This window comes from Plecotus auritus (genome assembly GCF_963455305.1).
Source record: "Plecotus auritus genome assembly, chromosome: 4".
In the NCBI taxonomy this organism is placed as follows: Eukaryota; Metazoa; Chordata; class Mammalia; order Chiroptera; family Vespertilionidae; genus Plecotus; species Plecotus auritus.
In genome coordinates, this window is record NC_137775.1 from 136,416,618 (window position 1) to 136,431,400 (window position 14,783).

The 14,783-nt window shown below is 44.5% G+C and overlaps 1 protein-coding gene across 1 annotated transcript in view; it reads right to left on the reverse strand.

Moving 5' to 3' along the window:
* Positions 1 to 14,783, reverse strand: part of DENND2A (DENN domain containing 2A) — a gene marked incomplete at its 5' end in the record, with an annotated part of 104,163 nt that overhangs the window by 67,806 nt on the left and 21,574 nt on the right. The window contains 2 exon segments of the mRNA XM_080665272.1: positions 1,516 to 2,664; positions 5,883 to 5,984. Coding sequence (XP_080521398.1) covers positions 1,516 to 2,664; positions 5,883 to 5,984 — 1,251 coding nt within the window.

Below are 14,783 nucleotides of genomic sequence, written 5' to 3' on the forward strand. Positions count from 1 at the left end.
TGAGTGGGGGAGTGACATGGTCTAATCTATATTTCTAGATAATTTCACCTAGCTGCTGAGAAAGGAATATACTGGGGGTAGTGGTGGATCCAAGATGATTAAGGTGGTAGCAGTGGAGGAGGTGTAATCAAATTCAAGATAACATTTAAAACTAGAACCAAAGGACTTGCTGATGAATTAGATGGGGGTACGTGAAAAAGAGAGGACTCAGAGATGGCCCCTAGGTTTCTGGCCCAAGCAAAATGAAGGATAGTACCATTTAATAAAATGGGAATTACTTTGAGAGGAGGTGGTTTGCCATGGCCTGGACTGAGAATTTAGGTTTGGACATATTAAGTCCAAACTATTAGCTAACCAAATGGAGACCCAAACAGGAGATGACTAATCTAATCTGAAGCTGGGTGAGAGAGTTGGGGCTGGAGATACATAGTTGGGAGTCATAAGCATGTGACTGACATTTAAAGCCATGAGACTGGATGAGATCATTTAGGGAGTGAGTGTAGATGGACAGAAGTTCCTGTTCTGATCCCAGGATGAGGTATGGATGCGTTGGTGGTGGTGGTGGTGGGGGAGGGGCGGGGTGTTCTGACACTTAGGAAAAGGAACAGCCAGTGAAGTAGGACTACCAGGAAAGTGGGTGGCCTAGAAGCCAAGGGAAACAGCGTTTCAAGATATAGCACCTCAGCTGTTCCTCAACTGCCAAGAGACTTGGTCAATGACAAGAACAGAGAACTAGAGATTGGATGTAGCAAGATGGAGGTTGTTTGTGGCCTTGGTCAAGAGCAGTCTCAGGGTAAGTGGCAAAAGCCCAACTGCAGTGGGTCAAGGGAAAAAATAGGAGGTGAAGAAGTGATGACTGTAAGTACGGACAACTGTCTGAGGAGTTCAGCTCTAAAGCTGGTTTCCACTTTAGTGGGTATCAAGCAATGAGCACATTACAGAAATGGACTAGAAATTAAGTTTCAAAGCAGAGAAGAAAATGAATCCAAAGCACAGATTTTATTTTCAAGCATTCACATGCTTTATTACCTAATGTGCTATTTTAATATTATAAAATATTCACAGTGTGTGCATCTATGTGTAAATGAGGAACCTGAGGCTTCGAGAGGTTAAGTCACTTGTTCAAGGTCATAGAGAATGACCATGATGGGGCCAGGGTAGACCCAGGCAGTGTGCCGTGTGTGTCTGGAGCCTATACCACGACAAAACATGAAAGGAAGAGCCAGGAAAGACTGCAATGCAAGTACCAGGAACTAGCAGGGACGGTAGTCAAAAACAGAGCACCAGTTAGCAGCAATTAGATACCAGGGATAAAACGAATGTTCGTTGAATGCTTGGTTACTGTTTGAATCACAAGTACTCATCACATCCAAAGGGTAAAACAAAGACTACCTCAAGTTATAAACAGTCTCAACTAACTACAAGATCCATCAGTTTACTAACAACAAATAAGGAGACTGAGCAGCAGCTGTGATGCGGCATAGACTACTGGAGCAGACAGTCGCCGTCACTTACCTGTGGTCAGCACTGGGCTTTGGTCTCCCATTCCACAGTCTTCTGTTCACAGAGGAAGGTGGTGGAGAGGAGGGCAGGGGTGGGGGAGGAAGAGTGGGCAGAGGAGGCAGGTTCCTGCGATCTTTCCTGAAGCTGATGCCTGGGCTCCCATCCTTGTCCCCTTCTCCATCATGCATGAACGTTCTCCGGGGTTTGGGCAGGGGGTTGATGAAGTGTTTGGAGGAGGAGCCTCTGTATACACTCTCCAGGCTCTGATCACAGGGTTTCCCATAGGAGCCTCTCCATTCCTCTGCAACCTCGGGGGTGGGCTGCCTGGCTTCCAGGTCCAAGTGGTGGGACCTGAATTCTGAGCCACTCCCACATCCACGGTTCCCTGTTAGGCTGGGCCCCTCCTTGTCCGGCACACAATGTGGGGAATAACAAGTCCCTGGTAACTGGAGATCCAACCCTGCCACGCCATCCTTCAGAGCCTGCTCAAGTTTCTTGACCTGCACCAGCACAGAGAGGCTATCATTCTGAAAGCGCTGTTTGCTAAGCCTCAGCTCTAGGCCTTTGCCCATGCTCGGAAACAGCTCCCTGGCTGGCTGGCTTAGGTCTAGCCTCCGCTCTGCATTCTGTCCCACGACTTCTACTACCTCCTTATTCCTCTCGTTCTCTTTGCTCTCTCTTTCCAGCCTCGATCCGTTCTCAGCTGCTGTGACCTGAGTCATCACACCATCATCACATCTCCTGTCCGTCACGCAGGATGTCAGGTAATCCTCTTGCCCATCTGCTTTCCTGCCAGGTGCAGGAGTGGGCAACCCCCTTTTCCCTTCCCATTCTGATATCTTGTCCTTTATGCTGAGGGACTTGTGCCCAGCCCTGCCTCGGGCAGGAGGGCAGAGGTTCTGAACACCAGTGAGCTGCCTCCTGCCAGACTTGCTGGCTTCTTTAGCATTGAGACCTGAAGATGGGTCACTGATGATCATATTTGAGTTGAACATGTTCTGCTGAAAACAGTCTACTCTTAACTTTAGCTTCAGGTTATTGAGGTTTTCCAACGGGCTTCTTTGGAGGGGTGAGTCCTGATCAGTCTTTAGGAAAGGACTGGAGGACCTACAGGGCTGCCTTTGAGGATCTTCCCCAGCCTTTGAACCTTCCACCTGGACCCTGAACAAGAAAGATAAACACTGGGTGAGGACTCAGTAGCCACGTTATTGTTCTTGGCTGGTCATAGAGATTTCCTAGAACTTAGATATATTATATGCTGGCTGCAAATCACAAACATTGAAACCACCATCTAAAAAAATCACGTAATATTTTTCTTGGGAAAGATACCATGGAGCTATTGGATTTGGAGTCCAGTAGACTTGGGTTTAAATCCTAATTCAACCACTGACCAGCTGTGTAACCTTGAGCAAGATGCTTAACTTCTCTAAATCTCAATGTCCTCATCAGTGAAATAGGAATAACAGTGATAATAATACATATATAACAGGGTGACTGTAAACACTGAATGAACTAGCCCACATAAAGTATCTAGCATGTCATGAATGTACAAGACGTGTTGGTTACCATTATTATGAGCTTTTTTCTCCCTGATGAAAATAGGAGAAGAGAGTATATAATCTAAGTTTCCTCTGCTTCTGTTTTCAATGGATAGGCCTTTGTAATAATTATTCACAATTAAAACAACGCCATGAGTTACAAAGTTTTTGCTAATCCTGGGCTTGATAAGTTGTCTTGATTTGAATCGGTGAAGACACAATGATTAGCTGCATTTGAATTAAACCTCCTTTAGAATGTGAGCTCTACTAGAGTGGTCTCTCCAGGACGACAGGGATTGTTGTTTCGTATTGAATTTGGTCTGTTTTGGCTACTGATACATCCCTAGCACCTAGAACAACACCTAGCAGAGTAGGAAGGCCAATAAATCTTTGCTGCATAAATGAGTGAATCAACAAGCAGATCCAGATCTCATGGGTGGCCTAGATCTGCATTATCCAATATAGTGGCCACTAGCCATATGTGGCTATTTAAATTGAAATTAAATTAAATTAAATTCAGTTCCCCAGCTGCACGAGCCATATGTTGAGGACTCAGTAACCACATGTGGCTAATGGTTACTCTAATCGGATGGAGTAGAACATTCCCACCACTCCAGAAGGTGCTGGCCTAGAACGTACATTATGGGGATACATGCCTCCAAATGTGATCTTAAATTATGTTGAAAGAAAACCAGAAAAACATTTTTAAGCTAGTCTAATGAGAATGGAAGTATCTGTGCTTTGAAATGTGAAACTGTCTTCCACCAACACAGATCATGCCTGAACACAGTGACTTTAGATGTGTCAAGATTAGCAAACATGCATGGGCCTACTTCATGGTGCACATTCTGTGAAACATAGATGAAGCTGTGTAGGAATTCTGGAACCCCAGTCAGGTTTACATGAGGGATGAATTATTACCAACTTCACATACTCTATTTTTATTTAGCTTTCTATTCCAAAGACTAACGGTTGTTTATGTAAAGACTTCTTCCTACGGAACAATAGCTCATAAGTTGTGTTGCTATTCTTGGTTGCTCAATATAAATTAGAAACTTGTGAAATTGCAAACACATTTTCATGTTAAATATGGCTACCAAAGCAGAATTCCTTATTTAAATAAACAATTAGCATAAATAACAGAATGCTTACAGAAAAGAAACACATTTTTTAATTGTTCTGTTACCACTGAGGACATTGGCATGAATTCAGATTTTAGTCACAATTGGAATCAGAATCATTTTGTTGATATTTTACTGAGAATTCCAAAGGCAAAAGTTAAAATCCTTGCTCTCATTAGAGCTAGAAGTGAGATGAAGAAGTAGGACAGACACATAAAAACACAGTTCAGGTTAGTGCATGTTTAGTGACAAATATATAATCACTAATATCACATATATTGTTAAACAACACTGAAAAAATTTTGATTTATTGATTTGAGAGAGGGGGGAAGGAAGAGGGAGGGAGGGAAGGAGGAAGAGAGAGAGGGAGGGGGAGGGAGGGAGAGAGAGAGAGAGAGAGAGAGACATTGATTTGTTGTTGCACTTATTTATGCATTCATTGGTTGATTCTTTTTTTTTTTAAATATATTTTATTGATTTTTTACAGAGAGGAAGGGAGAGGGACAGAGAGTCAGAAACATCGAAGACAGAGAAACATCTATCAGCCGCCTCCTGCACACCTCATACTGGAGATGTGCCCGCAGCAAGGTACATGCCCTTGACTGGAATCGAACCTGGGACCTTTCAGTCCGCAGGCCGACGCTCTATCCACTGAGCCAAACCAGTTAGGGCCATTGGTTGATTCTTGTATGTGCCTGGACCAGAGGTTGAACCCACAACCTTGGCGTATTGGGACGATGTTCTAACCAACTGAGCTATTCGGCCAGGACTCTGTTAAACAATAATGACAGTAGATAAATACATGGTTTTAGAGTAGGAGGGACCTGGGTTGGAATCTTGGTTCCATTTTTTATTTTTCATCTTAAAGTAAGAACCCTATCTCCTTTGTCTAGATTGGAACTTTAGGAGTACAGAGGTCTAATTTATCTCATTTGCTGTGCCTAGTACATAATTGGTAGTCATTAAATATTTATTAAATGAATGAATGAATGAGCCAGAATACATACATTATAAATCTTGATATTAATAAGTGGTAACTAGTGTTATTTAAGTTATTGTCTAAGGTCCCAAACGTCTGGCATGACTTCACAATCACTGAGGCCCTCTCGAAAAACTGAAAAAGGATGCCTTGCTGGAAGACCACGCTGAGTGACAAAGTTCCAGCAACAGCAGCAAGGATGATGAAACAAAGTGTCTTCTTCACATGGTTGCCGCACCCAAGGACTTCTCTAGTTCCTATTTCCAGGAGTCTGTAGGCCCCAGGAGGGGTTCTACAGCTGTGAAAAGCTCAGGGATTGCCAACTCCTTTGCAAGTATCAAAGGAAAACGTCTGGGGAGAAAACAATCCTGCTGATATAAGATGGGTAAAGATGCTATGTAGACAGATGCAGCTGCAAAGATTTAGGGCTCACTGATATTTACAATACCTGTGCATACCAGTAGTGAGAAAAAATAAACCCATTGCCTGGAATGGCCCTGCAATCATCCTCTCAAAACACTGGGTGCTAGTCAGACCTTCCCTTGACGACTTTGGTCTCGGGTTCTTAACTGAGTGCAGCGCATGCAGATGACTGACAGGAGGCTCATCACAATGACTCAGAAAAGAACACCTCTTTAGTTCAAGGAAGTGGGGTTAGAGAACAGGGAAAGGCAATAGTGAAAGGAAGGAGACTGGTAGTCCGGGCCAACTTCTTCACTCTTGGGGGAGAAAAGTTCTTACTTGTCAGCCAGTTTGCAGCTCAGGTTTTCAGTCTGGCTATGGCTGCCTTTGGCCGGCCTGCACACGGTCATCATGTCAGCACGGAGAGGAGCTCCAAGTTTCCTGGGGGAACAGGGATGCATACTCAGTGAGCCACGACAGCAAATCTAGGGTCCACACCCCAAACTATTTACCCCTGATGGATTCTTCCAAGGAGTGGAGGGTGACAGGAATGTGCCATTCAGAATCCCTCACTAAGGAAGTGGGGGCAAGGGCAGAGAATCCCGAGGTCCACCCAGATTCAGACGCCATACCAAACTCATGTGTGTGTGTGTACATATATAAGAAAATACGTAGCCTTAGAAAGCACAACATAAATACCAGTACAATCTGACACTTTTTCAGGCTAAGAATTTGGGATGAGATAAAAGCCCCCCAAAAGGAAAGAGTTGTTACTTTATTTGAAACAAGAAATAAACCACCCACCGAAGTGTTAATATCCACACAGAGGTACTCTGCTCTTCCGCTGGCCCTGATGGTAGGCATAAAACCACACTGTCCAGTGGCTCCAAACCCAAGAGGAGGAACTGCCTACCCACTAGGTCATTTGTCAGGTCTAAGGAAAACTAGGAGATGGGCCTGGCAAACCCAGGAATCCCACTGAGCCTCTCAAACCTGAAAGATGACAAGGACCACTGGATACCAAGGCAGCAGCCTCAGTGAAGTAGCAGTTTTTAAAATATATATATATAATGTACTAGAGGCCTGATGCATGAAATTCGTGCATGCATAGGGTCCCTAGGCCTGGCCAACAATCAGGGTCAATCTGTGGGGTGATCAGTGGGGCGATGTGGTGGGGGGGGGGGCCCTGCTGGCACTGGTTGCTTCCCTCTGCGGGACGACTGGTGGGGCAATGGGGAGGGGCCTCCGCTGGCACCCACCTTGGCTGGCCTGGGGCCTGCGGGCTGGGGGCAGCTCCATTGAGCATCTGCCTCCTGTTTGTCAGTGCGCGTCATAGCTACTGGTCGCCACCGGTCGTTCAGCCTTTCAGTCGATTTGCATATTAGGCTTTTATTATATATATAATATATACATATGTATGTATATACTATATATATACACACACACACACACATATATATGTATATACATATATATGTAGATTTCAGAGAGAAAGAGAGAGGGAGATAGAAACATCAATGATGAGAATCACTGGTTGGCTGCCTCCTGCATGCCCCCCACTGGGGATTGGGCCCCCAACCTGGGCATGTGCCCTGACTGGAAATCAAACCGTGACCTCCTGGTTCATAGATTGACACTCAACCACGGAACCATGCCCAGCTGGGCAGAAGTAGCAGTTTTATAATGCTCTGGTGCCTGACATCCAAATGAATTGAAGTAGCTGATTAAGATGTATGATTTCTACAGCAACTCCCTACAGCAATCTGTGTCTCTCATCGTGAGGATGAATGGATACTGCACCAGTGGATGTGGCTAGGAAGATGAGACCCACTGGAGAATGCCAAGCATGTAAAGCATGCGTGCCGCATGGCCAACCCTCTTGAGGGACAGGAGGTAATGCTTGACCAGAAGTTCAAGGAGCACTGAACCTCTAGGGAAACTCTCTCCCAACTCCTTACATTTCCAAGATTCCTAACCCTTCTCCCAAAATGGTTTACCTGCCAGGTGACAGGGTGGCTGTCCATGGTCCTGGCATCAGCATCCTTTGCCCCCAAGAACTCAAAGCGCTAGGTTTCAAGACATGCATATAGCTCTTGGGAAAATGAGAGGAAGGTCAGAGAGAGAAAGAGAAAAAGAAAATGAACATGGGCAGCAAATTAAAAAGAGAGAGTGTGCTCACTTTGGCAGCACATACGCTAAAAGGAGGAGGTTAGGGACCAGTGTGTGTTTGGGAAGGAAATGGCACTCAGGCCTGCCCATGGAGCTCAGCTGTCCCCTTACCCAGCTACCCAGCACTCTGCATTCTGGGGTGTGTCAATGCTAAAAGCAAGCCTGGTTCTTTTTGTTGTTGTTAATTCTCACACATGGATATTTTTCCCTTGTCTTTTTTCTTAGAGAGAGTGACACATCCATTGTTTGCCTTCTGCATAGTGCCCCAACCAGGGCCAGGGATTGAGCCTGCAATTGAGGTACCTGCCCTTGACTGAAATCGAACCCACAAACCTTCAGTCTGAGGGCCAACGCTCCAACGCCTGAGCCAAACTGGCCAGGGCAAGCCCAGTTCTTTAAAGAAGCTAGGCCCCAGGGCTCTCCCTTCTCATTATGGAGGAGAGCCCCAAAAGGCCTTTCAGGGACAGGAAGGAACTCACTGCCCTCTCACAATGCTCCGCCAAGCTTCTGGAGCCTCTCCATTTGGCTGGGCTGACAGACACTGCTCTTATGTCCTGCATCTGGCAGAGGGCCCATCAGAGGATAAGGATAGGGGCCACTCCCCACCACCCGCTCGCCTCGTGTCTGCACTGTGTCTCCACGCAGACCAAACCACTGTGATGCAGTCTTGTTTCATATGGGCACCACTCACCCCGCCCATGCTCTTCTTTCAATCTGGCCTCCCTTTCACTGGCACGATGCATAGGTGCCAGGACTGTGCCTGGGTCACAATCAGTCCTGCAATCCAGCTCTCTCCCCAAGGAAACAGTCTCCCTATAATTCCCAAGAAGCCATAGCTTTTCCAAAAGGGACAAAGCCCACTATGTCTAATACACAGAGAACCACATATGCACTTTGAGGTTAAAGATCAAGAAACACTTTAGGGAACACTATATAACCTATATGAATGTTCATCCACTGTGCTGTACAGCTGAAACTAATACAAAATAGTGCTGAATGCAAACTGTAATCAAACAATAAAATAATAAAAAATAGAAACACTTAAACAACATGGTACTTAAGTCAACTCGCTTTCCATTGGCAGTAATAACTTCCGATACTAAAACCATGGTCTCAAAAGGAACAGCAGATACCATACTCTGAGAAGCAAGTTCAAGTGGGATTCAGGAGCTGAAACTCAGGGAACATGGAAGCCCATGCACTCAGACATCAGCCCACCAGCATTTCCGAATTCACAGAGGAATGGAAAATACTCCTCCCACAAAACTTTGACCCTTCCCTTTCTGTCTCGGATGTTAAAAGACATTAATCAGGTGACAAGCCTAGCTAAATTTGCTTAGTTAGGAGTACTCTGTGACTTAAATTATGATAAACTTCAATATCACTTTATGGGTGTGGGATTGCAGGATGGACTGTTTCCCAACAATAATAACCTTCTTCCTGTTAATTTTGAAACACTGCTATCAAAGTCACCGACAAAAAGTAGTTCAGATATTACTGCTTTAGAAATGGCTATAAAAACAATCTGGACATATTTAAGCCATGGGGGAGGAGACTGATTTTCCCCAAATCTTAGAACAAAAACAGTGATTTAAATAAAAAGTGAAATCTGGAAATGTTGACCAACTGATGAGTGAATTTTAAAATATGGTATATCCATAAATTGGAATATTACTCAACCATAAAAAGGAACGAAGTACTATTTCATACTACAACATGGGTGACCTTGAAAATATAGTAAGTGAAAAAGCCAGACACAAAAGGCCATATATCATAGTAATCCCATTTACAGTATATGAAATATCCAGAATAGACAAACCCTAAATACTAAATTTAATGGAATTATATCTCAATTAAAAATACATTATAAATATATTCAATAAAAAATAAGAAATTTAGCCCTGGCTGGTGTGGGCTAGCAGTTAGAGTGTTGGCCTATGGACCAAAGAGTTGATAGTTTGATTCCTAGTCACAGGCATGTACCTGGATTGCAGGTTCGATCTCCAGTTCTGGCGAGGGCAGGTGCGAGAGGCAACAAATCATGTGTCTCTCTCACATCAATGTTTCTCTCTCACTCTCTTTCTCTCTCTCCACCCCCTTCCTCCTTTCTAGTCTCTCTGAAAAAGCAATGAAAAAATCAATGGGAAAAATATCCTCAAGTGAGGATTAACAAAAAAAATTTTTAGGGAGGGGAGAAGGTGGAGTAAGGAATAAAACATACATAGTTATAACAATCCACTGCCCTTTAGTGCTCTAAAGTTAATATGTTATTTCTGAAATTTATATACTGTGATTCATAAAATGGTCATACTGGATATACTGAATAAAAAATACAATTTGGCCTTAGCTGGTTTGGCTAAGTGGACAGAGCGCCTGCCTGCGGACTGAAGGGTCCCAGGTTCAATTCCAGTCAAGGGCACATGTCTGAGTTGTGTGCTCGGTCGTCAGTAGGGGGCCTGCAGGAGGCAGCCGATCAATGATTGTCTCATCATTGATGTTTCTCTCTCTCTCTCCCTCTCCCTTCTCTCTGAAATCAATAAAAATATATTTTAAAAAAATAAAAATAAAAAAAATTGGATGATTATATACTAATAAAATTAAATTTTAAATGGTTTTTGTGTGGCAAATAAAGCTACAAGCTGTTCAGCTTTAATGATTCTAATAACTCTTAGCTTATCAGCTTATAAAGAACAGACAACAAAATTGAGAATAAACCATAAAAATTACAGAACAAAAAATAATTTTCTCAACAGAGCATCCTTATTAGCAAGCATATCTAGAAGGTGCTTATTTTCAGGAAATATAGAGAACAACAAAAAAAGCATGCAATCACATAAGACAGCTCTTGCTGTGTCTAACTGTTCATTCAGTGAAGCCCACTCCTGAACCTTTTGATGCCTCATTTTTATCATCTTCTTCAAACAAATAGATTTAAAAGGGTAAATTTTACAGTATGTGAATTATATCTCAGTAAAGCTGTTGTTTGTTATTTTATCATCTTCAACAAATAAATTTTAAAAATTAAAATGAACTGCTATCTTTTTTTTACATAATGGATTTAATTTTTCAAATTTTGGAATATTTAAAAAAAAAAACCTTTTTCACATTTGGAAGAAGATGGAGGACTCTGAGCAGGTGAGGAACGAGAAGCCAAAGGCTATGTGCTGCTTCAAAGCCACACCCAGGGGACCTTGATTGGAGTAATAGCAGCCTGCACTCCTGGACCAAATCCTTAAACCGCGCCTGCACAAAAACACCGCACACCACGATGGACATCAGGTCCTCAGTGCACCACACCAGGCAGACAGCAGCAGAGTGAAGGTAATGACTTTTCTACTAACAACCACCAGTCTTCTTATTTCCAGGAGTTCTGCTTTGGAGCCAAGACAATTCCCCCATTAAATAAGAGTGCTCAAGAAATGCTGTCAAGTGAATGAACACATTCCATTTTCTTATACCTCACATGTCCATCAACAGATAACTGGATAAACAATCTGTGGTCTAGCCATACCATGGAATATTACTCAACCATTAAAAAGGAATGAAGGACTGACACATGCTACAGCATGGATATACCTTGAAAACATCATGATACATGAAAAAAATCAGTAACAAAAGATCACACATTGTATTCCATTTATATGAAATGTCCAGAATAGGCAAAACCAAAAAGTAGATTAGGGGCTTGGGAGTGGGAACAAGGAGTGACTGCTGATAGGTATGGGTTATTTTGTGGGGAGGAGAGTGATGAAAATGTTCCAAAATTAAACAGTGGTGATGGTTGCACTAAACCAGTGTTGGCAAACTGCGGCTCTGTTGACTAATGAGTTTGCCAACCACTGGGATAGGGGCTTAATCACAAGGAACAACAACAGCCTGTAATTATTGGAATTGAGAGTCTAGGTCAGTGGTCGACAAACTCATTAGTCAACAGAGCCGCAGTTTGCCGACCACTACACTAAATAGTGAATATGCTAAAAAGAAAACCCACTTAATTGTACACCTTAAAAGGGTGAATTTTACAGTATATGAATTATCCTATATAATAAAAGCCTAATATGCTAAGTGTCCGTCTGTTAGTTCGACTGTTTGACCAGTCGCTATGATGCACACTGACCACCAGGGGACAGACGCTCCAACCGGTAGGTTAGCTTGCTGCTGGGGTCAGTCCAATCAGACATGCCTTGGAGCTCTCCCGCAGTCCCTCCCCGGCCAGCTGGCCCTTATCGGGACTGAGCGAGACGGACCCGATTGGCCTGATCGGGACTCGGCGAGACAGGCCGGACACACCCTGGAGACCTCCTGTGGTCCATCCCCGGCCCCTAATGTGCACTGGTGGGGTCCCTCAGCCTGCACCCTCTCACAATCCTGGACCCCTCGGGGGATGTTGGAGAGCTGGTTTCGGCCCGATCCCCACAGGCCAGGCCGAGGGACCCCACTGGTGTATGAATCCGAGCACCGGGCCTCTAGTATCTCAATAAAGCTGTTTTTATTTTTAAAAAATAAGGAGGGGCAATAGCTAAAAGTGAGGAGTCCTGGCCCCATCCTAAACCGTGTTTATTTTCCTGCCACTGGCACTGTCAGTCAGCCACAGAAATACTCTCCTTTGAAAGGCAGTCTTTTGCTCTTCTACTCCAGTGTATCTGTTTGCCCCTGTTTCAGAGCATCCCTGCAAGCTGAGCACACAGTGAGTTGCTGTGCCCCTGGAACCCAGGTGTGAATGCTCCAGGATGCTGTTTCACAGAGCTGTTCCTACACAGGCTTCAGTATCAGGGCTTCTGTTCACCCTAAAAGATGCCTCAAGACCCAGAGTATATATACTCTGAGTCATTTTAAGACTTCCTGTCGGTATGAATACCCAGTTCCTGACAATAATATTTCCTTTTAATAACTTGGTCAGTATTTTCCTGAGCTACACCTGTCAGTTTTTCTGACAAATGAAGCCAATGGGAATGTGTGGCTAGAGCACCTTGAGATTGCAGACTGGACCTCCATAGGCCAGAGGCAGCTAAGATTTTTTATTGTTCTCACCTTCCTAACCCAGGAAGGATTTTTTCCCCACCTCTGCAGAATATTCTTACATATAGACTGTATTTGGCCAGCTAAGTAAGATGGAAACACGTTTTTCAATTGACAATATTTGCAAATCATGCTTTTGCCTCACTCACTTGCAGTGTGGTAATACTTTGTTGTGTCCTTTGGGCTCACCACTGTGTGGAGGGTGAAGAGGAAAAGTACAATTGGGTGGCCATCTTGCACATGAACACCAAACCACAGACTGTATATAGTTTTAGTGGGGTCAGCGGTCCCAAGTTACTGCTGGGTAACTATCAATGTCACCTCTCTGGTAAAACTTAGTGTGAATTTGCCATAAATCATGAAATTATTAAAGTTGTGAAATATGCTAATACTGACAAAAGATGGCTTAAAATCTGAATTCTTGTAAATGTATTTTCTTTTATATAAAAAGTATACTTCCTTTTGTTTCTCTTGGGTACATATAGCAGGTTACCAAACTATGTGAAGTCAGGTTCTAACTTCTTTCCCCTCCCAAATATTTTATTTTATTTTTTAAAAAAATATTTTTATTGATTTCAGAGAGGAAGGGAGAGAGAGAGAGATAGAAACATAAAGGATGAGAAAGTATCATTGATCAGCTGCCTCCTGAACGTCCCCCCACTGGGGATTGAGCCCGCAACCCAGGCATGTGCCGTTGACCGGAATCGAACCCCCGGGACCCTTCAGTCCACAGGCCGATGCTCTATCCACTGAGGCAAACCAGCTAGGGCCCTCCCAAATATTTTAACTTGTTCTTCCTTCTCTCTCTTCTTGGCTAGGCCAGAAACCACTTCTTGTTTCTAATCACTACAAAAGTCAATGTCAAAGCTCCTATCATTGTTCTGATAAGGAAATTAAGGCTCGGGCGGAGGGGGGCGGGGAGTTTAATTTCATACCACAACTCATGTCTGGCTCAGTGGTTGAGCATCAACCTATGAACCAGGAGGTCACAGCTCAATTCCCAGTCAGGGCACATGCCCCGGGTGTGGGCTCGATCCCCAGTAGGGGGGTTCAGGAGGCAGCTGATCAATGATACTCTCTCATCCTTGATGTTTCTATCTCTCTCTCTCTCTCTCTTAAATCAATAAAAACCACCCAGCCATACTGGATGGGCAATAAAAAAAATAGTTTAAAAAATTAAAATCCTCTTCTGCAAATATCACCCTTTCATTCTCATTCAGAGAAATCTATCCACATACCTGTCATCAATTTTCCAATCATGATTCTTCTAAATCCCTGACCACCAGCCAAACCTGAATTACACATAAAAAATTACTGTAACAGAGGTCTGTTAGCAGAAAATAATCTCCGCAGTCTGTCCACTCCAACCCGACATCCCTTATGTAAATTACCTTCCACAGAATACTGTTATAATCTACTAGAGGCCCGGTGCATGAAAATTCATGCACTGGAGGGGGGGTGTTCCTCAGCTTGGCCTGCCCCCTCTCGGGAGCCCCAGGGGCGGGAGGCGACCTGGCGATCAGGGGAAGGCGACGCTATCACACCTCTGCTGCTGCCACTGCCAGCAGTGCAAGCCTCGGCTGGCCCCGGTTACCTGAGCCTCGGGCAGCCCTAGGCGACTGGGCAGCTGCCATCTGAGGCTTGCCTATGCCTTGGGCCCACTCTGGGCGGCTGGGCAGCCGACATCCAAGGCTTGCCTGTGCCTCGGGCCGGCCCTGGGCGGCTGGGCAGACAACATCTGAGGCTTGCCTGTGCCTTGGGCCAGCCCTGGGTGGCTGGGGAGCTGAGGGGACTGAGCGCCGCCATCTTGTAGCTGTGGGCACTGCCATCTTTGAGGGCATGGCAGTCAATTAGCATATTCTCTCATTATTGGCTGTGGATGCTGCCATTTTTGTGAGGGTGCGATGGCCAATTAACATATTCCCTCTTTATCAGATAGGACTAGAGGCCTGGTGCACAAAATTCATGCACTGGGGTAGGAGGGTCCCTCAGCCCGGCCTGTGCCCTCTCACAGTCCGGGACCCCTCGGGGGTTGTAGCAGTGTGCCAAGCG